General features: G+C 44.4%; 1 protein-coding gene across 1 annotated transcript in view; it reads left to right on the top strand.

Annotated features, from left to right (window-relative positions):
• The window catches only part of Arhgef3 (Rho guanine nucleotide exchange factor 3), a 297984-nt gene that overhangs the window by 45160 nt on the left and 228849 nt on the right, over positions 1-23975 (top strand). Inside the window, 1 exon segment of the mRNA XM_038350075.1 lies at positions 10169-10262. Coding sequence (XP_038206003.1) covers positions 10219-10262 — 44 coding nt within the window. The 5' untranslated portion in view covers positions 10169-10218.

Here is a 23975-nt window from a genome sequence, read left to right as displayed (position 1 = left end):
TCCTTTAGTACTATGAGAATAACATATGATTCTTAATTCTGACTTTTGGAAAGAATCATAAGTGCTTTGATTCACTTCATATAAAATTTCTGATTTGTAACCTTTTTCTGATTAATTTGCATCAATATGGGATGTAGGGCTCTAGTTATTGGTGTGTCTCATACAATGTGATGACGGAACCAGCTAATTCTCTTTATAAGTTGAATTCTCTTGCTTTGGGGATAGTTTTTCTAATCTCTTCCAAAAAATTACTACAAGATCTTCCAGTTTCTCTATTGTTAAAGGTCAATGCTTAACCCATACAGGTTTGTCTGCCAACCATTTTAAAGGTAGGGCTGTTGGTGCCTTTGAAAGATCAGCAGCTGTTTTGCCCATTCTTGTACAACCTGAATGGTCAGTGACTATTCTTTGTAAACCTTCTAATATTTTCCCAAAATTATGTGTTAATTTATGGCTCGTTTCTAAGATTGGGGGAATACTAATCTGACTATTCCATTGCTGTAATAAATCACATCCCCACAAATTCACTGCTAAGTTAGTCGCAAATGGTTTTGATATTCCTCACTGTCCTTCTGTCCCTATTCATTCAATCCATCTTGTGCTCTGTTTTAACTGAGATAATATTCCAGTAATTAAAACTGAATATTTACATCTTGAAGAGGGCAATTTGGATGCCAAGATTCTGATAAAATTATTATTACATCTGCACCTGTGTGTACCAGACCTTCAATGAGAATGTCCTTTTTTATATTTTTATTTTTGGTCTTTATTTATAGAAGTTTGCCAAAGTACTCACTTTATAGTTTCTCCTAAACTTTTTGTTTTCTCTTCTATAGCTGTTCTATTATCCAGAGCAGTATGGTTTATTATAATAAGCATTGGTTTCTTTAATTGCTCTGGGAAGGAATTTCATCTATGATGCCAGGAAACATCTGAACCAGATTTGGTATAGGGGCCTGTGAGAGGCACCTCACAGAATTTCCTGATAGCAGAGAATTACCTTGAATATTCCTGATTGACCTACACTCATTAGTCCAATGCCTGCCTTTGCCACATTGTCCACATAATCCACAAGGGAATGGCATTTTAAATGCATTATTCTTAGAAAATCATTGTTTCTAGAAATGCCCAGTCATTTAAAGTGACCTTGTGTGCCACCATTATAACATTTGACATTTTGATTTTTTTCTCAAATCTCTGGAAATCACCTCTCCTATCCATATACCATCATATTCATGAGATTCAATATTAATTTTATCTTGGATGCATTCCTCCAAAGGTGCTGACCTTGCCTTTAATGGCCTAATTATCCATTTGCATAGAGAACTGGCATTTTCCAAAGCCAGAGATTTATTATTGTTTAGCGTCTGAAACTGGTAGCATTCTATTTACTGCTGAAGTCAATCTTTGTAAGAGATCCATTAAGGCTTCCTTTGGGCCCTGTTGTAACTTTAGTAAATGACTTGGTTTTCCTAACTATTTCTCCAGTTCTGTCCCAAGCTTTCAAAGCTGCTGCATGGCATAAATACAGGATGTGGGAATCATATACAGCTTGCTTTTCTATACTAGCAAGATTTTTTTCTCCAAGAATTTAATCTTGCGAGATTTCCCTACTTCAAGCTTTACTCTGTTGTTCAATAATCTTAGCTTCTTCTCTGAACCACATACTCCATTGTAATTGTGGAGCTGGCTCTAAAGCAGCTTTAACCAATTCTGTGCAGTCCTTAGGGATAATTCTATTACAAGCTCACCATAAGTTTTAAATTTGCTTCACAAAAGATGAATGCATGCCATATGAGACTATTGCTTCCTTGCATCTCTTTAAATATAACAAAGGCACAGGAGTCCAGTTAACTGTAAGAGGGCCTCTGCCATTTGCAAGTTCTGTAAGGTTATTGGATATATTAATGTTGGTTTCTGAAAACCTTAGGCTTTTTCTCCTTATTCTTATAATACAGTGCTGAAATTGGCTCTCCATTAAATTCTTCTGCCTGGATTTGAAATCTCTGTGATCTGTTTTATTAGGTTTTTCTAAGCCTGTATCTTATCTCAGATTAGCCATCTTTAGTGATAAGACATAAATGATAAAGCTGATTATGTTTATAATTGACATTATATAAATTTCATCTAAATTAGATATTCTCTCATTTAATTGTTCTATTTTCAAAATGTCCAGCATTTTGTCATTCAGAGACCTTCATTGTAATGGTTTTTCATATTTTTAAATTTTTAATTCATTTAAAAAGAAAAAAGCCATTTTTTTCTCATTTTACATGCCAAATTCATTCCTCACTCCCTAGCCTCCTCCTGCTCCCTCCTCCTTATTGTTACCCCCAACCCACCACCCCATCCACGCCTCAGAGAGGATAAAGCTTTCCATAGAGAGTCAACAAAGTCTAGCACATTGCTTTGAGGCAGAACTAATGTCCTCCCAACTATTTCTAGGCTGAGCAAGGTATCCCCTAGAGAGAATGTGCTCCAAAAATCCAGAATGAGCAGTAGGGATAAATCCTGGTCTCACTGCCAGTGTCCCCACAGTCTGACCCAGTCATATAACTGTCACTCACATTTAAAGGGCTTAGTTTGGTCCTATGCTGGTTCCCACCCTGTCAGGCCAGAGTTGGAAGGTTTCAGAAAAGCATTTCAGTGGGTGTTCCCATCGTGGTCTTGACCTCTTTGCTTATATTCTCACTTTACCCTGTCTTCTACTAGATTTTGGGAGCTCAGCCAAATACTCTGCTGTGGTTCTCTGCATCTGCTTGTTGTAAGGAAGGCTATTGTGAGTTTCCAGCTGCTCAGCCCCAAAATAATCACACAGGAACTCTATTATTTAAATCACTGCTTGGCCCATTAGCTCTAGCTTCTTATTGGCTAACTCTTCCATCTTAATTTAACCCATTTCTATTAATCTGTGTATCGCCATATGGCTGTGGCTTATTGGGAAAAGTTCCAGTGTCTATCTCTGGTGGGGCTACATGACTTCTCTCTCACGTCTCCTTCTTTCTCCCAGCATTCAGTTTAGTTTTCTCTGCCTACCTAAGTTCTTCCCTATCAACAGGCCATGGCAGTTTCTTTATTCACCAATGATATTTAAGTATACAGAGGGGAAACCCGCATCATCTGCTTCCATCAGTTGCTGGGTGTAGGTTCTATGATGACATTTAAGATACATTTAAAATAATCATCAATTTGACTACAGGGCAAGGCCAGTTTAGGTACTCTCTACACTATTGCTTAGGGTCTTAGCTGGGGGGGTCATCCTGTGGATTCTTGGGAATTTATCTAGTAGTAGGTTTCTTGCTAGATCCATAATAGCTCCCTTAATCAAGATATCTCTTTCCTTGTTCTCCATCTCTGTCCTTCCCCCATCTCAACCATCCCATTTCCACTAGTTCTCCTCCCCCCTTTTGAGTTTCCTTCTTCCCCCACCCCAATCTCCCAATTTTCTCAGGAGATCTTGTCTATTTCTCCTTCCCAAGGGGATCTATGTATGTTTCTCCTAGTGTTCTCCTTATTACTTAGTTTCTCTGGGGTCATGGACTATAATAGGCTCCTTATCCTTTGCTTTACAGCTAGTATTCACCCATGAGTGATTATATACTATGCTCATCTTTCTGGGTCTGGGTTACCTCACTCAAGATGTTTTTTTCTAGTTCCATGCATTTGCATGTAAATTTCAAGATGTCATTGTTTTTTACTGCTGAGTAGTACTCCATTGTGTAAATATACCGTATTTTCTTTATCCATTCTTCAGTCGACGGGTGTCTAGATTGTTTCTAAGTTCTGGCTCTTATGGATAATGCTGCTATGAACATAGCTGAATAAATGTCCTTGTAGTATGGTTGAGCATCCTTTGGATATATGCCTAAGAGTGGTATTGCTGTGTCTTGCAGTAGGTTGATTTCCAATTTTCTGAGGAATCGCCATACTGAATTGCAGAGTGGTTGTACAGTTTTCCATTCCTACCAGCAATGGAGGAGTGTTCTCTTTACTCCACATTTTCTCCAACATAAGTTATCATTGGTTTTTGACCTTACACATTTTGACAGGAATAAGATGATCTCTCAGATTCATCTTGATTTGCATTTCCCTGATGACCAAGGATGTTGAACATTTCCTTAAGTCTTTCAGCCATTTGAAATTCTTCTCTTGAGAATTCTTTGTTTAGATATGTACCCCATTTTTAATTGGATTATTTGATATTTTAATGTCTAATTTCTTGAGTTCTTTATATATTTTTGAGATCAGTCCTCTGTCTGATGCAGGGATGGTGAAGATCAGTAGGCTACCTTTTTGTCTTATTGACTTTGTCCTTTGCTTTACAGAAGCTTCTCAGCTTCGGAAGGTCCAATTTATTAATTGTTTCTCTCAGTGTCTGTGCTACTAGGGTTATATTTAGGAAGTTGTCTCCTGTACCCATGCATTCAAGTATACTTCCCACTTTCTCTTCTATCAGGTTTAGTGTGGTCATATTTATCTTGAGGTCTTTAATCCATTTGGGCTTGAGTTTTGTGCATGGGGGTGGGGGTGGATCTATTTGCATTCTTCTACATGTTGACATCCAGTTATGCCAGCACCATTTGTTAAAGATGCTTTCTTTTTTTTTCATTATATAATTTTAGCTTCTTTGTCAAAACTCAGGTGTTCATAGGTGTGTGGATTAATATTCGGGTCTTTGATTTGGTTCCATTGGTCAACCTGTCTGTTTTTATGCTAATACCAAGCTATTTTCATTACTGTAGCTCTATAATAGAGCTTGATGTCAGGGATGGTGATGCCTCTGGAAGTTCCTATATTATTCAGGATTGTTTTGACTATCCTGGGTTTTTTGTTTTTCCATATGAAGTTAAGTATTGTTGTTTTGAGATCTGTGAAGGAGTGTGTTGGGATTTTGATGGGGATTGCATTGGATTGCATTGTATCTGTAGATTGCTTTTGGTAGGGTTGCCATTTTTATTATGTTGCTCCTCCCTATCCAAGAACAAGGAAGATCTTTCCATTTTCTGATATCTTCTTCAATTTCTTTCTTCAAAGACTTAAAGTTCTTATAACAGGCCTTTAACTTCTTTGGTTAGTGTTGCCCCAAGACATTTTATGTTATTTGTGGCTATTGTAAAAGGTGATGTTTCTCACTTCTTTATCATTTGTGTATAGGAGGGCTACTGATTTTTTTTAGTTGATCTTGTATCCTGTCACATTACTGAAGGTGTTTATCATTTGTAGGAGATCCCTGGCAGAATTCTTGGGATCACTTATATATATTATCAAGTCATCTGCAAATAGCAAAAGTTTGACTTCTCCATTTCCAATTTGTATCCCCCTGATCTCCTTTTTTTGTCTTATTGCTCTCACTATAACTTCAAGAACTATGTTAAATAGATGTGGAGAAAGTAGACAACCTTGTCTTGTCCTGATTTTAGTGGAATCACTTTGAGTTTCTCTCCATTTAATTTGATGTTGTCTGTTGGCTTACTGTATATTGCTTTTATTATATGTAGATATGTTCCTTGTATCTCTGAACTCTCCAAGACCTTAATTATGAAGGGGTGTTGGATTTTGTTGAATGCTTTTTCAGCATCTAATGAGATGATCATATGGCTCTTTTCTTTCAGTTGGAGTTTTCCTTCTAGTACTTTATGTAAGACTGCAAACAGGTGTTGTTTAAATTTGGTCTTTCATGGAATATCTTGTTTTCTCCATTGATGGTGATTGGAAACTTTGCTGGTTATAGTGGTCTGGGCTTCCATCAATGGTCTCTTAGTGTCTGCAGCACATCTGTTCAGGATTTTCTGGATTTCATGGTTCCCATTGAGAAGTTGGGTGTCATTTTGATAGGTCTGCCTTTATATGTTACTTGATAGCTCTTAATATTCTTTCTTTATTCTGTATGTTTTGTGTTTTGATTATTATATGGTGAGGGGACTTGCTTCTTGTACCTTCCTAGGCATATCCTTCTTTAGGTTGGGAAAGTTTTCTTCTATGATTTTGTTGAATATGTTTTCTGTGCCTTTGAGTTGGAGTTTTTCTCCTTCCATCCCTATTATTATTATTATTATTTTTTGGTCTTTTTATGGTGTCCCAGAATTCCTGGACATTTTGTGTTAAGAATTTGTTGGATTTATCATTTTCTTTGACCGATGAATCTATATCCTCTATACTATCTTCAACATTTGAGATTCTCTCTTCCATTTCTTATATTCTGTTGCTTATGCTTGAATCAGTAGTTCCTGTTTGTTTAGCCAGATTTTCCCTTTCCGGGATTCTCTCAGTTTGTGTTTTATTTATTCCCTCTACTTCAGTTTTCAAGTTTTGAATTGTTTCCTTCACCTGTTTGATTGCTTTTTCTTGAGTTTTTAAAAGAGATTTATTGATTACAACCAATTTTTTGTTTGTCTTTTCCTCCATTTCTTTAAGGGAATTTTTCATTCTGTCTTTAAGGGTCTCCATCATTTTCATAAAGTTATATTTAAGACAGTTTTCTTCTGCTTCTTCTGGGTTAGGATTATCAAGTCTTCCTGTTGTATGACCACTGGGTTTTGGTGTTAACATGTTACTTTTTAGGTTGTTATGTGAATTCTTGCATTGGCACTTATCCCCCTCTTCCTCCAGTTGGTGCTGGCAGTGTCTACCTCTTGGTCCAATCCTTGCAGTGGCTGTCAGTGTCTTAGGGAGCTGCTCTTAGTCTTACTCTGTGCGGTTGCTGTCTGTGTCTTAGGGAACCACTGAGGTCTCTCTTGGTTTGCTCTGTGCAGTTGCAGCCTGTGCTTCAGAGTTCCTCTGAGGTCACAGAGGATGGGTGTGTTTGTGGGCAGAGTGGGCCTTGTAGCTTAAAGGGTCTGATTGATGGGGTGGGATGTTGGAGGTGGGGGAGGGGCCTGGAGTTTTGCCCCAGTACCGAGGGTCTAGGGAGGGAGGTGCCCAGCTGTCTGGCTGATTACTCACCTCTCAGTCTGTAGTTCCCCATTTTCTAATGTGCGAAAACTCTCTCTTTTAACTCATTCCTTCTTTTAAGGATTTCCAATTGTCTTATCAAATCTAAGAAGGTTGATGGAGATATGAGGCTTATTGCTGTTGCATAGAACAGTAAAAGCTGTACTGATTTCATGGTAGCCACCTGGTTTGCCAGCTGCCTGAGAAGGGTATTCAGGGAGAGCCCACAACCTATAGTGCAGAGAGAGAAGAGAGAGAGGGAGGGAGGGAGGGAGGGAGGGAGAGAGAGAGAGAGAGAGAGAGAGAGAGAGGAGAGAGAGCACAGTCTGAAAAGTGCACAGGATTGACGGGATTGTTAGGAAAAAGCTAAGAAAGATGTTTTTTTTTTGGGGGGGGGGTAACTGTCTGAAGGCAGAACCAGCCAGTTAATGCAGATGAGTGCTGTGGTTTGGGGCTTGGGCTTCTGGAGATTGGGTGGCTGCTGGAGACTGTTTCAGAGAGGCTACAACAGGAAAATCCCAAACTCTCTCAGAGGCTTGGGGAAATAAAAAGAAAGCCTAGCCAAGTAGTAGGTCTGGAGCCCCATGTGCATCTCTAGTGGGAACCCCACGTGTAGCTCTGGCCTGTGCCAGTGGCAAACAGCTTGTTTGTGAATGCGTACCCCAAATATTGGGCGCCAATTGCATCACGAATCATAAAAACCAAGAAACAGATATTGGGGTTCAACCTGAAGATCAGAAAAGCAAAACCAGCTAAGCGTCTAGAGAGCTCTGACCTCTTTGAAATCTTCAGACTGAAAGAGAGCGAGTTCCGGTCTCATCCCATTTTATATTCCTCTCTAGTGCTGGGATTAAAGGCCTGCACCACCAGCGCCTGTCCTCTGTGGCTAACTAGTGTGGCTGCGGAATTAAAGGCGTGTGCCACCACTGCCTGGCCTGTATGGCTGGCTAGTGTGGTTGCTTTGCACTGACCTTCAGACAAGCTTTATTTATTAAAACACAAATAATATACCGCTATAATGCTGGGCCTCTCCTCCCAAGTGCCTTCTCACAGGTCCTTGAGGGTGGTGAGTGTGAAGAGAGTTCTGTTTCCTGCTCACTGGGGATGAGAGATGGGTTTCCATGCTGCAATAACTGTGCTTATGCTGCATGCAGAAGAGGTTGGGATTGAGCCATCTTGGCTTCCAGGCTGGAGTGAGCTAGGCTGAGGCAATCCTAGCCACAGAGTGTCCGAGATATGGACCGTTGATACTTCCCTCCTGCTTTACAACTGCATTGCTAAGGCACCCCAGAATCCTCTACGCAAGCCCACTTCTTTTCTAGGATCTCCTTATTCCTGCCCCACCCCCACCCCCAGGACGCCCACCCCCACCCCCAGAATGTACACGCAGCAGCTGATGAAGTTAGCTCTGATGGAAGCCAGATCAGTGGCCCTAGACAGGGACCCAGATGCTAAAAATAGCTCATAGCTTGATCTCTGCAAGTTAAATGAAAGAACAGCATTGGAGGCAGGGGCTGGAGAATCTCCCTAACACTGGCTCTGTCCCTTTTCTCTGGGTGGGGTCAGGCATCCCAGGAATTTGGTCCTTCTCCCCTGGATCAGAGTTAAGCAGATAGTGCTTTAGCCTGGGAGAAGGCCAGGCCCACGTGGAGCAGATGGGGAATGATAGGTCAGAGACGCTGCCAAGCAGGTCTTTAATGCTCAGTGGTCACGACGGTTGGGACAGCGGTGCTTGGCTTAATCAACCATGGGCAGCTAGAATCGCCCTCAACCCTTCTCTAGGAGGCACTGAGTTGGAAGTCAACACATTCTCCCTAAGAATAGCTTTCTAGAGTAGAAACTGGTTGTGTGTGTGTGCGTGCGTGTGTGTGTGTGTGTGTGTGTAAAACACCAAAGTAGCAGTTTGGTGTTTGGAGGCATGCCTATGAAGGGAATCTGTCCTGTGATGTTAACCACAGCCTTCTTTTTGGTGAGGAATACAGCAGCCACAGCTGAACCAGGAGCCTAGGAGTGTGGCTCATGCTCCCTATGGGGCAGATGCTCTGACAGTGAAGAAGAGGAGGGACCCTGTGAAGCACCTTGGATTGATTCTCTTTAGCTCTTCTTTGGCTCTTCCTTTGTCTCCTGCTAGCCTCTGTTACAGCTGAGGACTTCAACTTGGATCTTTGGTGTGAGCATCATGTGCATTTAGGGGACCTTTGCCATTCTCAGGAGTCATTTTGTGGTAACTTTAACCGTCATATATGCTTCTCATCCTGTGCCTGGTGCCCTGCTCAAGAGTCTCATAGAAGATATTGCAAGAGCAGGGGTGGTAGTGACGCACACCTTTAATCCTAGTACTGGATTAAAGTACTGTGCAGAGGCAGGCGGATCTCTGTGAGTTCAAGGTCAACCTGGTCTACAGAGTGAGTTCCAGAACAGCCATGGATACATAGAGAAACTCTGCCTCGAAAAACCAAAACAGAAGATGCTCCAAGGACGCCTGAGAGCTAGGATACATTATCCCTTGTCACCAGGACGTTTTAATTTTTTTTCAAACTGAGAACTATCTGCATATCTATAATGAGATATCTTGGAGAAGGGACTCAAGTCTAAACACAGGATTTAACTTTCATATATATCATATGCACATAACACCCATTAGCTATATGCAATATTTTAAACAAATTTTGTGAATAAGGTAATGTTTTCTGATCTAGAATTTTTTACTTGTGGGATCTTGTTGGGGCTCAGAAAGTCTCAGATTTTGGAACATTTTAGAGTTTGGATGTTTTGATTTAGGGATGCTCAACTTGGGATTGTGGAAAAAAGGAGGATGGATGTGAGGAATGCTGGGTAGCCTTTGGTATATCCTAATGTGGCCCTCTTGGTGTGTTTATAACTGAAATACACCGTTTGTATGTGTAATGGCTGTTTTTACTTATTTCATTCATTATTTAAGTGTGTGTGTGAGAGAGAGAATGAATGAATTTTTTGTTTTGTTTTGCTTTATTTTTTCTTTTTGTTGTTGTTGTTCTGTTTTATTTTCGAGTCAGGGTTTCTCTATAGCCCTGGCTGTCCTGGAACTCGCTCTGCAGACCAGGCTGGCCTCAAACGCAGAGATCTACCTGCCTCAGCCTCCAGAGTACTGGGATTAAAGGTGTGCGCCACCAGCAGCCGGCTTCATTATGTTTTTTTTTTATACATTTGTGCCATTGTGCTTTGTTCTAATCATTCCCTTGGTCATTTTGTTTTTTAGGAAAGAAAATCTAGGCCTGGCACACTGAGTCTGCAGAGAATTTCCCAGGGATGAATCAGTGCATTTATAGAGGGATGGAAGAAAACAAGGAAAGGTAACAAGGAAAAAATGTCATGCAATGGTTCAGTGCGTCAAATTCCTTCATGCCTGTATGGTTGGTAGAAACCCTGAAGGATCAGAGGTTGCATGGTGAGGAGCTTGGTGGTACAGTGTCTTCCTAGCGTGCGTCAGGCTCTGGGTTTGATCCTCTGCCCTCCAGAAACACATCTTCTTTCACGTGTCTAGCTCGTTCCACCTGAGGAGAGAAACTATTGTTAAATACAAAGAAATATTTCTAAGTTCCAGAAGAGCTGGGGTCACAGAAATGATGTGGCATAAAATTCAGTGTCTCAGTTCTATGCTGTGGGTGTTCATCCCCAAACACAGTGCCACCACTCAGAACACGGTGCTTGTGAGTGACTGGTCTCTCAGGAGCAAGCAGGGATGGACCCGAGCTCTTTCATGACATTTCTTCCTCTCTCTTTCACTTCCTCTTTTTTTTTTTTAAGAAAAACTGTTTAATTTTATCAATTAAAAAACATTTAATTCTCAGTCCTGAATCCATTCCTGTTCTCCCTATTATCTATGCAGTTTGTTTATGCTTTGTGTAATATGTCCATTTTCCTTCCAGAATTTTCTCTGGCTATCGAGATATATAGAAGGAAGTCATTCTTTCATTTCTTCTCCTTTGTTGTTGTTGTTGTTGTTGGTGGTGGTGGTGGTGGTGGTGGTGGTGGTGATGGTGTTGTTGTTGTTAGTGGTGGTGGTGTGTGTATATACAAGCACATGTGGAGGCCAGAGGTTGAAGTCAGGTGTCTCCCTTGATTCCTCTCTGCCTTATCTATTGAGACAGGTCTCTCATTTGAATCCAGACCTTGCAGGTTCACCTAGTCTCAAGCAAGTCCCCAGCTTGCTCCAGGGAATCCTGTTTCAGCCTCCCATGTGTAGAGATTATAAGTGGGCTGCCATGCCTACTTGGCATATATGTGGGTTCTGGGGAATCCAAGCTTGGGTCCTCACATTTGGGCATCAAACTGTTCAACCCAGGTCCTCACAGTTGGGCGCCAACCTGTTTAACCCATGGATCCATCTCCTCAGTCCCTCATTTCTTCTTTTAAGAATGCATGTTGTGCTGGCTGGCCTGTTTTCTAACCCTTTAAAACATTTAGTGATGCATCCTGTGATGTTTTTGAGGCAGCAGCCTATGTGACTCTCCTTTGTTTTCACATCACAGCAAGTGTGAGGGCCTCTGTCTCACCGATTGCTGAGCCAGCTCATGGCGCTTAGACTGGCTCCGGGTTTTGTTGGGATGTGTGCTGGGCTGTCTTCCTTTGGGCACACAAGCTAATGTTTCTCTGTGGTGGTTACTAAGGAGAAGAGTTGCTGAATCATCCTGCATATATACTTAAGAGTCTAATAAAAATGATCAGATCACTCTCTAGGGAACACAGTTTGGCTTATCAGCTGGGTACCAGGTTTCCTGTCTGCCTACCCCCTGCAAACCTCAGATCTGTCCTTTAGTTTTTGCAGTCAGCAAGGTGAACAGCATACCTCTCTGGGGCTGTAATTTCTTCTCTTCTTTCCTCTGGGAAGGTTCATCTTCTTGGGACCGTTGCCTGGTTTCATCTCCCACTGATACCCATAAGCTTCTGCCCTCACAGGGAGCGGCAACCTCTCCTGAGACCCAGGCACCCAGCACACCTGGGCAGTCCTGGATCTTCCTAGGTGAAGATGAAACTTTACTTTCTCTTCTGCAAAGCCTCCAGGCTGCTGTTCCAGGGGTTGGGTCAGTCCAGTACAGAAGCACATCCTCTCCTTTGAATCGCTGAAGGATTCTGAAGCCCAAGGTTAGATTTCTGACTTGAGGTGGGCTAAATCTAGCAGCCGCCCACCTGCATCCCTGGCGGCAGGCTGAGTGTTTGCTGAATGTCAGTGCTCTGTGCACCGGTTTTCTACTCCTCTGCTTGAATTCTCACAGGGTTCTAGAAGGAAGGAGTAGTGTTGTTTCCCTATTTTGTAGTCATAGGTGACAGAAGAGACTTTACTTAAAAGCAGCCCGAGGAACAAAAAGGAAAATCACAACTCTTTGGTCTCCTCGTGGAAACTCAGCTTTTAGCCAGCGCTCTCATTAGACAGTCCGTGAACCGCACTGGCTCAGTGCTGAGCTCCCCTGTGGGATGTGACGTTGGAGTCAGCCTGCCCTGTTTGCAGTTGTCGCTCTGTATCTGCGACTATTCTCGGAGTGAGCAGGGATGTCCCACTCCAGCACATGACCCAGGGTTTTGGTGTACCCCCAGCACCTCAGAGGCTCACTTACACTCACCCAGATACTCTCGTGGAAGGATTTCCCAAGCTGAACGTCCTTGCCGTGGGAAGTGAATATATGGTGTTAGGAGAAATGTTTCTCCTTGATGCAGTGGGAAGGAGGTGTTTGGCTTGTCCTCGGTAAACCTAACCCAACACTCTGCCTTGAAATGTTTCATTTTAGAGCCCATTCAAAGATTAAGGGTATCCAGGCTGAGGATGTGTCTTAGTAGTACAGCTTTGCCTAGCATGTGTGAAGGCCTAGGTTCCATCCCATACCACAGAAACAAATAGGTAAATATATAAATGAAAGAAATGCATGCAGAATGCAATTTCAGCTGTCACCCTAAGCTCCTCTTTCTTACATATTTCAAAAGACATAAAATTTGAGGGGCTGGATAGCTGGCTTAATGGTTATGAACATGCACTGCTTGCAGAAGACCCAAGTCCACTTCCTAGCACCAATGTTGTCTCACGGTGACCTGTTACTCTCGTTCTAGTGGATCTGACACCTTCTTTGGCCTTCACAGGCACCTGCACTTAGATGCACACCTCCCCCGTCATAGTTAAAAAAAATACTCAGCACGGGAAGAGGCTTTGGATTTATTGTATCTCATTTCTTATTGCAGTTTAAGCAAACAGTCTAAGAGTGAGGAAATAATTGTCCAAGCCGTAGGAATTCAAGCCGTAGGAGCATGTGTTGGTCTCAGGCCCCTGGGGTCTGGCTGACTGTGGCTCTTTCCACAGCATCACAACTACCTCTTGTGGGACTGGTTGATCCCAGGAGCCTGGTCTCTCTTGTTATTACTATCAAGAGCTTATTATCTGACAGTCCCTTGAGGGGAACTAGCCCATCGGTCGATGAATTGTTGAGTCATTCCATGGGCATTTGTGGTACATTACTAAGTGTATTAGAAGCACAAGGTAGGTTCGAGAGGCATTTTCAGAGAACTGAGAGTTGGGGGGGGCAGTGTGAGGGGCATTCGCATACTTGATGAGTATGGGCCAGTGGAAAGCCTCTGTTTTTTGGTTGGTTAGTGGAGAGTACGATTGTATATATCCCCTTTTTTAGTTAGGGTTACTATTGCTCTGGTGAAACACCATGACCAAAGCGACTTGGGAAGGAAAGGATTTATTTGGCTTACACTTCCACAGGACTGTTCATCATCAAAGGGAGTCAGGAGAGCAAGTCAAGCAAAGCAAGAACTTGGAGGCGGAGCTGATGTGGAGGCCGTGGAAGGGCGCTGCTTATTCACTTGCTCAACCTGTTTCCTTATAGGACCCAGAACCACTAGCCTAGGGGTGGCCCCACCCGCCATGGGCTGGGCCCTTCCCTGTCAATCACTAATTAAGAAAATGTGCTGCAGGCTTGCCCACAACCCAATCTTCTGGCCTTTTCTCAGTTAACTCTCGCATGACTCTAGCTTGCGTCAAGTTGACCTAAAATCAGCCAGCACCGCAGTTTAGGCTGGAACCAGCTCCACGTTTTGAGGACAGGGCCTTACCAAGCCCAGTCCTCTGTATAGTAGAGTTTTGCTTCAGGAATCTCCGGACATTGTATCTTGCAACCAAACAACGTTATTGGAAGAAACCCATTCCCATGGTATTTGTGGCTGGGCCATCACTTCTGGTTCCTTCCACTTCTAGATGGCACCTGGTCCACTAGGGGCCTAAGAACCCCAGATTTCCATGTGGTAAACCTCCAGGGAGCCAAGTTTCCTGCTGTACACGGTGACTATGACCAGATAGAGTTATTTCTTTGTGCTCCAGTTCCTCAGCTGTGCAGTGGGAGATGGTGTCAGGCAAGCAGAATTTCTGAGGGAACTCTGGTGCAAAGGGAATTCTGAGGAGAAAATCCTTGTCCTTCCTATCAGTCCTTCCTGTGTCATGCTGGGGAACTGGAAAGGCCCCGTTCATCATTCACTTATTCATTCATTCACTAATTCATCCATCAACCCATTACCATTACCAGGCAGGCCTTGGCATTAAAGGAAAATGCCCTTGCCAGTTTCTACTTGAAGGCTGTATGTGCTTCTTCAAAATGAAAGTCCTCTCTGGCTTAACTATTACAGTATAGTTGTTGCTTGCTGTTGGGGGAGTTGGCCTAGGATCCTCATGAATATCAGCATTCAGAGATGCTCAAATCTGTTACATTAAGTTGGACCAGACTTTTTTGGGCCACCAACTGTCTCCCAAATCATGAGACAGAGACTTCTTATAAGTTATGAATGCTCGGCCTTAGCTTATATTTGTTTCTGGCTAGTTTTTTTCCCCCTTCAGCTTAAATTAATGTTTATCTTCATCTACATTATGCCTTGGAACTTTTTAATATTGTTTTTCACAACATTTTGCAAACAGCATGATGTCTGCAAAGAATGCAGATAACCGCCTGCATTTATTAAATCATTTCTTGCACACAGATTAAAATTCAAGGCTACATTTGGAGTTTAAGGCCCATGTAGCCCACTTACTGAGGCCAGTGGTTAAGAGCATTGCCTGTTCTTCCAAAGGTCCTGAGTTCAATTCCCGGCAACCACATGGTGGCTCACAACCATCTGTAATGAGGTCTGGTGCCCTCTTCTGGCCTGCAGACATACACACAGACAGAATATTGTATACATAATAAATACATATTAAAAAAAAGTAAAAGGAAGGCTGAGGTTATAATATTCTTAGAACTAGAGCACTCATGCGGTGTGTGTGAGACGCTAGGATACTTAAAAACGTAACAGTCCATACACATTCAGTTCAGGTGAATATAAAAGCATATATATATATATATATTTTTTTTTTGAGACAGGGTTTCTCTGTAGCTTTGGAGCCTGTCCTGGAACTAGCTCTTATAGACCAGGCTGGTCTCGAACTCACAGAGATCCGCCTGAAGCATATTTATTTTTAATTTATGTGTGTGAATGCTTTGCCTGCATATATATGTGGACATCACATACAGTGAGCTGCCGTGTGGGTGCTAGGAATTGAACCTTTACAAGAACAGCAAGTGCTATTAACCACTGGGCCACCACTCTCAGGAGCCTGAGGGAAGAGGTTTGTGAGTTTTAGGCCAACAGGCCACAGAACCAGAAACCAAGCAGATGTTAACCATGGTGTCCTGCCTCATGCTGTTGACGCAGGGCTCACTGGACTTTGTGCTGGCTCTGTTAGGCATTCCTCTCCTAGAAAGAAGGGCCTCTGTGCTGCAGTGAGACCTGGTGTCTAGTCTGGGGCACTTCTTGTATCAGCTGTGGGCAGGTTACTTTGGATACGTGGTGCCTGTGGCTTAGGGACGGCTTTGGTGGGCTGGGTTGGCTGGAAGCAGTAACATGGAAGAAGCTCCAGGGAGAGCTTGATTCCACATTGGGATTTTCCTAGTTTGGAGACTAGAACCCCACAGCTGTTCTTACTGCTCGCTGCTGCTACCCTCTGTTCCCTGGTCCCCTTATCAACTTCCATCTGTCATTAGCTCAGAGCTGTTTCATTCAGTGGTTTTATTAGCTCTTTGTTTACTACTTAAAGGGCTATGAGGGACCTGTTCACCTTCCCCTACCTCTGGTGACCTTCACAGTCTGGAAAGTGACAGCTAACAGTTCTGAACTCCTGCGTTCATGACCTTCTGTGAGACACTTCACCCTTCCACCTCCCCTCCTCACCTCCCCTCTCCTTTCCCTCTCCTTTATCCTCCTCCCCTCTCTTCTCCTCCCTTCTTCTCCTCACTTCTCCTCTCCTCCTCACCTCTACACTTCACCTCTTCAGCGTCTCCAAGCAGCTTCTTAGAGAACAACTTTTCCCTTACGGTAATAGGAACATCAGGAGGGAAAAATGCAACCTTTTGCCAAATGTGTTTTGCCGGTGCTGGCTTCAGTTCAGTTAAGTAGGCCCTTCCTGCAGGCCTTGTCAGAGCCTATTAAAAGATCAGGTTGCGTGGCAGGGTTTCTAAATAGAGGTTTGTGCCCCTGTCAGCTGTTGGACAGATCACTTCTAATACTCAGGATCTCCTCAGTTCTTCTAACATGTAACCATGGCTTGAGACATGTGTGTCTTTTACAGACGAGGAATCTAGGCCTGTCAAGGCAAAGGCTGGGTGGGCTGTTTGGACCCAGACCCTGCTCTGAACCTCAGGCCCAATTTTCCTTGTATTGTTATTCATCAAACCAAAGTTTGTCTGTCCTTGTTCTGGCCAAAGGCAGGGGTTGGAGCAGTGTTTAAAAGCTGTCCTGTGGAACCTGGAGACCCAGCATTCAGGAGGTTCAGACAGGGAGATCCGTTGAGCCCTCGAGCTTGAGAATAATGAGGGCATTGTAGGACCTCATCTTAAAGAAAATAATAATAATAATAATAAAAGAATAGAAATCATCCTTGCATCTGTTAAGAAACAAACGCTCTGCTCGCCTCTTCCTTCCCCACAGCCTAGGAGCATTTTTTTTTCCATGCAGGAAAAAATGATCGTCCTCTGCTGAAGCGGGAGCCTCTGGAGAGGCTGTGCGTATTTTCGCTCCAGACCTCATAGCCACGCAGTGAAATATGTATTGTTCTCCACTGTACGGGAAAGGGAGATAGATTCTTAAGTACCTGCTCCAAGAGCAGCGGTAATTCTAGGTCTTAGATTGGAATCAGTGTCTTTGACCCTCCGTAGGCAACACCTCTGTACAGGGAAGCTCAGAGCCTCTTTGCAGAGACTGTCCCAGGAATGAGGTTCCATAATTTGAGATGCAGGGGTGTGTATTTAATCCCATCAGGAGAGCCTGTAGTCATATTCTCAGTTCCAGGTAGTTATCCTTTCTCTGGGCAGCCTAGTGTGTCAGGGACGGTGATGATTCTGACCTCGTCGCTGAAGTTTCCTGTCTCCATCTGTGACCTAGTTTGCCCTCTGTTCCTGTGAGAAACACCATGGCCAAAAACAACTCGGGGAGGAAAGGGTTTGTTTCAGGTAGCACTTTGGATCACAGTCCAGTCTGTAACTGAGGGGAGGCAGGACAGGGACTCAGGCACGAACTGAAGCAGAGAGTGCGGAGAAACACTGCCTACAGCTGACTCCATGGCTCGTGCTCAGCTAGCTTTTGTATATAGCTCACACGCACTCGCTTAGCGTTGCTGCCGCCCATAACGAGCTGGGTCCTTCCACATCAGTGATCAATTAAGACAACCTCGCAAGAATGGCCAGTCTGACCTCGGTAATTCCTCAACTGAGGGTCCCTCTTCCCAGGTGTCTCTAGGTTGTGACACCCTGAACACCCACCCTGCCTGCCCGTGAAAGGAGATAATGGTGGGACAGAGAGTTCAGTAGGGTAACCTTCTCCACACTCGACTGACATACAGAATGATATGGTACATAGCCCGAGTCTGTTATCCACCCATAAACCATTCTTCTGCCAACCTCAGAGCCCAGTAGGAACTGTCTTAAGTGCCTAGCCTCTGCTTCATCTTCAAGGATTTCATTGAGTAATTCAGGTCCCTGCCATAGACTGTCAGGCTTCCTGACGTCACAGCAGCCGAGGACTTTGCCTTCACGGTGCCTGTAGCCAAATGAAGAGTTGGTTGTAGGAGGCAGGGAGACACAGAGAGCTTAGTGGAGTTGCTCAGGTTTCTTTACTCTGTCTTCATAGGCATTTTTTTGTGTAAAGGGTGGTGTGAACCTCCTTAGGAAGTGCTGCCTGCCTGCTGTGTGCCTCTGAGCCTGGGAAACAGCGAAACACACAAGCTGGGAAGGGCTTCAGCGGTGTCCTGCCCGTTCTCACGGTGAGAGCACAGCTCATGGAGAGTGGCAGGTAGAGCCTGGCCCACACTCATCTGGCAATGGTGACATGCAGGAGCCCCTGCCCAGGTGGGGCAGGCAGTGGCCCTTGTCCACACACCTGCCCACTCCGAGTGGAGGCCATGTGCGTCATGTAACTCTCCCTCCCGGGGAATCTGATAGAAAATTCCTGCCAAGCAGAAGTGGAACAGTTGCTCTGGAGGTAAATCGGCTTTTCCAACCGTAAGATCCAAGCACTGGACTCATTGAGTTGTGTCAGGGTAACGTGCAGACAGCTAAACCCTACCTCGCTGAGGTTCCTGGGCCTGATGAGGGTAAGGCTTGTCACTGCATTGCCAAATGTTGCTTTTACTTAGGGTGTTCTGACTGCGTGGATGATGGGCACGCTGCGTGGAATGATAGCCTTTTCTCTTTTTCATGTGTGGAAGTTTTTGTATTCAATGTGGCAGTCAGTTTTATTATACTTTGTCACTTGAGTTTTTATACTGTGATTGCGTGTGGATTGGTTTAAAGGGCAGGGAGGGGCTGCTCTGCTGGAGCTGTAATCTCACAGGCTGGGATGTTCTGTCGTGTTATGGCACGGTTGTGAGTTAGGTGTGAGTTTGAAAAACTGTTCTGGTGTTAAAGATGGAACCAGAGAGGCCTTGCCCCTGAGCGGTACCATAAATCAAGTGAATTTGGGAATTTGTTCTCCTTCCGCTGTCTCCATCGAGGTCCTGGGGATCCAACGCCCATTATCAGGTTTGGCAGGGGGTGCCTTTACCAGCTGAGCCGTCTTGTGGGGCCCCTCAGGCTAAGCTTCAATCAGCTGCTGTCTTCTTTCCCACAGAGAGCTGCCTCACCTCTGCAGGGAAGTCTGGGGAGGCTTGAGTAGAGCATTCGAGACAGAGGACAGGCATCCCTGGGACAGTGCAGGAAGGCGGCTGCTGTAACCAGCACGTTGAACCTGTGCATCGTAGGTGTGATGTTTAACCCCCAGGGAAAGACGTGGTGACTTTTCTGCAGGACCTGGCTGCCCTCACCCCGTGCCTTTTGCCTCTCGCTCTAACATGTTGCTGCCTAGCTTAGGCCTGGCGGAGCTGCTTTTGGCAGAACACGACAAGGAGCTCCCGCACTTCCGTTTTATTAGAGTGTTTATGTGTGCGGGACTGTGTTTGGGTTAGACAAGAGTCAGTGAACGAAGCAGCAGTGATGGCCGCGTTGATGGTGCTAACCTTCTGGTGAAGCAGGAAGACTGAGGAAGCAGAAGTATAAAGTGCTGCTGGCTGGCGACGTGTGCTCTAGGGAGAAATGAAGCTGAATGGAGTCTTGTTCCAGGTAGTGCAACAAGGAGGACTTTTTAAAAACAGGATAACATTTGAGCACAGATCAAATGTTGAGAGAATGGGCCTTGTGTAGCCTTCTTGAGGAAACTCATGGCGGCTTGCAAGGATGGCATGTGCAAAGGCCCAGGGGCAGGAACGTTTGTGCTGGGCAACAGACAGGCCAGCACTGATGTGTGATAATGGGACTGTCCTGTGTGCTGATCAGTTGGTCAGCTCTATTACTGGCAATCATTATTACTGGAACTAAAGGGCCTGCTGGCTTCCCCAGGTGGCTGGAGTGGGCAGCCTTGGGTGAAGGATTCACTGTGCCAAGACACATGCCGTCTACGGCACCTGCGTTAGTCATAGCGTTCGCTCCCAGCGTCCCACTAGAGTTCACACGGAGGAGAATAAGGAATGTGGCAGCACGCAGGAATGAGCATGCTTCAGAACATTTTCTGGTTTTGAGTTGGGGTTTCACTCCCTTCCCCAGGCTGACTCTGAACTGCTATGCTGAAGTGACCTCCTGTCTTGGCCCTCCAGATAGCTGTCTGTCTGTCTGTCTGTCTGTATTTATATTCTTGATTTGTTTTGCAACAAGGACTTATTCTTTTTTATTGATTTTGTTGACTTATACATTTTTCTCTGCTCCCCTCCCTGCTTCTCTCCTCCCCTTCAACCCTCTCCCATGGTCCCCATGCTCCCAATTTATTCAGGAGATGCTTCTCCTTTTCTACTTCCCATGTACATTTGATCCATGTAGAGACAGAGACTTACTCTATAGCCTAGACCAGCCTGGAACTCATTGTATAGCTCAGGCCAGCCTCCAACTCACAGGGATCTTCTTGCTGCAGCCTCCAAAGTTGGATAATAATTGTGACCACCATACCTAGTTAGGGATATATTTTTGAATGATCATTTCGCTGACTGATCATTATCTCATATTCAGGATGGTTCGCCTGCCTGCCTTCCTTCCTGTAAGAAAGTCATTAATAACTTCTTAATATTGATTAACATCATCAAATTATCTTATTTGTTCTAATAGTTTTTTTCAGATCCGCTTTTAATATTATTATTTTTGTGGGGAAGGATTTTTTCCAGACATATAATTATATAATCTTTAACTTAATGAAATTTTGCTTCCTTTTCATTTCCAGTTGTTGAAACTTGTTTTTCTTCTGTCTAACTGTGCTGACAGCTCCTTCCTGGGTGGTGTCCGCTGGAGTGGCCTGGGCTCCTCGACCCTGCAGGGAATGTGCTGTGCTTTTCAGCCGGATCTCCAGATCTTTTTAGGAAGTTTCCCTCTGTTCCTGTCTAGTGAAGACTCAGTACTCAGTGCTGGGTTCCAACAGGATGAGCATCAGAGGAGGCGTCTGCTTTTTGTTACTGATTTTTCCTTTAGATTCAGTTAAGGAGATGAATTATATTGATGGATTTCCTAATAATGCATCCTTTTATTCCTGGAGAGAATAGAATCTGTGACCTGAAAATGTGTGCATGTGCATATGTGTGTGTGTGTGTGTGTGTGCATGTGTGTGCATGTGTGTGGTTCTTAAGAGAGAGGGCCCAGCACTTCAGTGACTGATTTGGGGTGTTAAGTCCCTGCCAGGAGTTGTAGACTTTTCTCGCTTCCCTGAGTTATGTGTGGAAGCAGGAGTGGGGGGTGTGGAGGGTGAACCCAGCGCCCACAGGCTTGATTCAGTGAATGGTTTCCCCAGCCTCACCCTCATGCCTAACCTCCTACCCAAACCCAACCTTAATTTGCCTCGGTGATTCTAAGTTGCTCCCTTCAAAATGAACTGAAAAGGCACATGTTTTAAAAAGGGTTTTAAAAACCGCAGCAGCAGCAACAACAACAATTTGTATCTTAAAGATTTATGTGTATGAATGCACCGTGTGAGTTCCAGGGTATTCCAGATGCTTCTGAGTCACCAGGTAGGGGCTGAGAATCTAACCCCAGTTCTCTGTAAGAGCAGTAAGTACTCTTAACTATTGAGCCATCTCTTTAGTTCCAAGGGTTGTTTTTATTTTATTTATTTACTTTTTGATAAAAAATATTATGTAGCCCAGGCTGCCCTGAAACTCGAGTTTTCCTGCTCAGTCTTTCAAATGTTGGAATTACAGGCACCACCATGTCCAGCTTCAAGGGTATATTTGATGAGATGTTAAATCTTACTAGTGGGATTTGTAATAGCAAAGCTGAGCAGGCATGTGACTTCCTGTCACCTGGATTCAGGTGGTAACTAAGTACCACAACCCCACGTGAAGACCTAAACCTAAGGGCAAGTTAGAAACCTTCTCCTGCAGATTTGTCCTGGGAAGGAAGAGGACAACTGTCATCAGTGGTAGAGACACAGACATCAGCGTGGAGACGGTATGATGTCAGCATGGAGACAGTATGATGTCAGCGTGGATACGGTGTGATGTCAGTGTAAAGATGGTGTGATGTCATCATGGAGACAGTGTGATGTCAGCATGGAGATGGTGTGATGTCAGCGTGGAGACGTTGTGATGTCAGCATGGAGACAGTATGATGTCAGCACGGAGACAGTGTGATGTCAGTGTGATGTCAGCGTGGAGATGGTGTGATGTCAACATGGAGACAGTGTGATGTCAGCGTGGAGACAGTGTGATGTCAGAGGGAACTGCAGTCTAGAGTCATCTCTGCTTTAGACGCTGTCTTACTCATGGTCTGCTGAGGCACAGGGTCCTCCCCTTCCATCCTTTTTATAAAATAGAGGGACAGAGAGAGAAGGGATTTGCCAGAGGCCATCAGTAGGCATAGACTTGAGAAAGGTGGCTGGCCTCTGGCTGCAGGTCACACATTGCGGTCTCTGACACTTTGTGAACCTGGTGGCTAAACCACTAGACTTGGTTGTTCCCAGTCCTCATTACATGCTACTTTAATTTTTTTTTCATGGAAAATCTTGAAATTCTCCTAAGTGTTGTCATATGTGGTAGAAAAATATACACACCAGAATCTGGCAGTCCTGCAACCTTCTTCCCATTCTGTTTCATGACCTTGCACAGCGACATGACCCTTGCAAACCTTGTCTTTACCTGTAGATAGGATACTATTAATACTGATGCCATAGGGTGAGTGCAAGGCTTGAATGGGATGGTATGACTCTCAGGCCCAGCATAGTGCTGGGCAGATGTGAACTGTCGGCAGCTGTCATTGATTTGCAATGGCATGTCTTCCTTTAAGTGCCATATTGGTCCTGAGTGAACATCGTAGAGTGCTTGTGTATTTACACAGACTAAGGCAGACCTATTGTCACAGGCCAATGTAATCTGTGAAGTCACTGGTGTGCACATAGTTACTCCTTGACTAAATCAGCATGGTCAGGGTTGTATTTGATAAGCTATAAAGAAAAACAGAATGGCTAACCTTGGGTGCCAACTAGACACACTAGGGGAAGGGACCCTCAGCTGAGGAAGTGCCTTCATCAGATTGGTCTGTGGGGCATTTTCTCGATTCCTAATAGATGCAAAGGGCCCAGCCCACTGTGGGCGGTTCCATTCCTGACTGTGTAGGAAAGGGAGCTGACCATGAATGGGGAAGCTGCTAGTAAGCAGTGTTTTTCTACGACTGCAGCCTTGCGGGCCTGCCTTGGCCTCCCTCAGTGATGGGCTGTAAGCTGCACACCAAATCAGCCCTTTCCTCCTCGAGCTGGTTTGTGCTTGTGTGCCATCACAGTGGCAGAAGCGAGCCAGGACCGCCACTGAGAGCACTTTTCTGGTCGGGCAGCTGGGACGAGATAGTCAAGTGAGCTGATAGCATCACAGCCTCCCTCAAACACGGGCGTTTTAGCACAACTTTAATTTTATAATTCTAAGCTAAAGCTTTGCACAGCATATATTAGTTGCACAAAATAATGGGTTTCTCAGTGACACCTACATTTGTCTTAAAATTAATGATAGTGTGGCATTTAAGAACACAGGCTCCGGAGCCACATTGCTTGATTCGGGTCTTGGTTGTACCACTCACCAGGTGTGTGTCACCTCAGCTGTGCTGTCTGACCGGTCTGTACTATACTTTCCTTGGGTGTAAAATGGGGCTAATGATAGGCCCTGCCTTCTAAGGAGCTCCGCGGATGATGGGAGCAAATGTCCACGAAGGCCTCTGCAGCTCGAAGCCTTAGCTGCTGTGTAGTAATCCAGACTGTATCATCAGAATCACATTTGCCTCTTTCTTTTTGGCGTATTGGATGAAGATGTTCCTTGATGTTCCTGGCTGTCACCACTGCGTGTGCTCTTTTGGAATCACTGAGCCTCTCCCCGAACCTGTTTCTACCTCATCCGTTATAGAAAGAGGAAGAGTCAGGCAGGTGAGATGCTCATCAGGTAAAGGCCGTTGCCATGGAAGCCTGGAGATTGGAGTTCAGTCCCTGGAACCCAGGCAAGAACA

This window comes from Arvicola amphibius, chromosome 12 (assembly GCF_903992535.2).
Source record: "Arvicola amphibius chromosome 12, mArvAmp1.2, whole genome shotgun sequence".
Classification (NCBI taxonomy): Eukaryota; Metazoa; Chordata; class Mammalia; order Rodentia; family Cricetidae; genus Arvicola; species Arvicola amphibius.
This window is presented reverse-complemented; position numbering and strand designations above follow the sequence as displayed.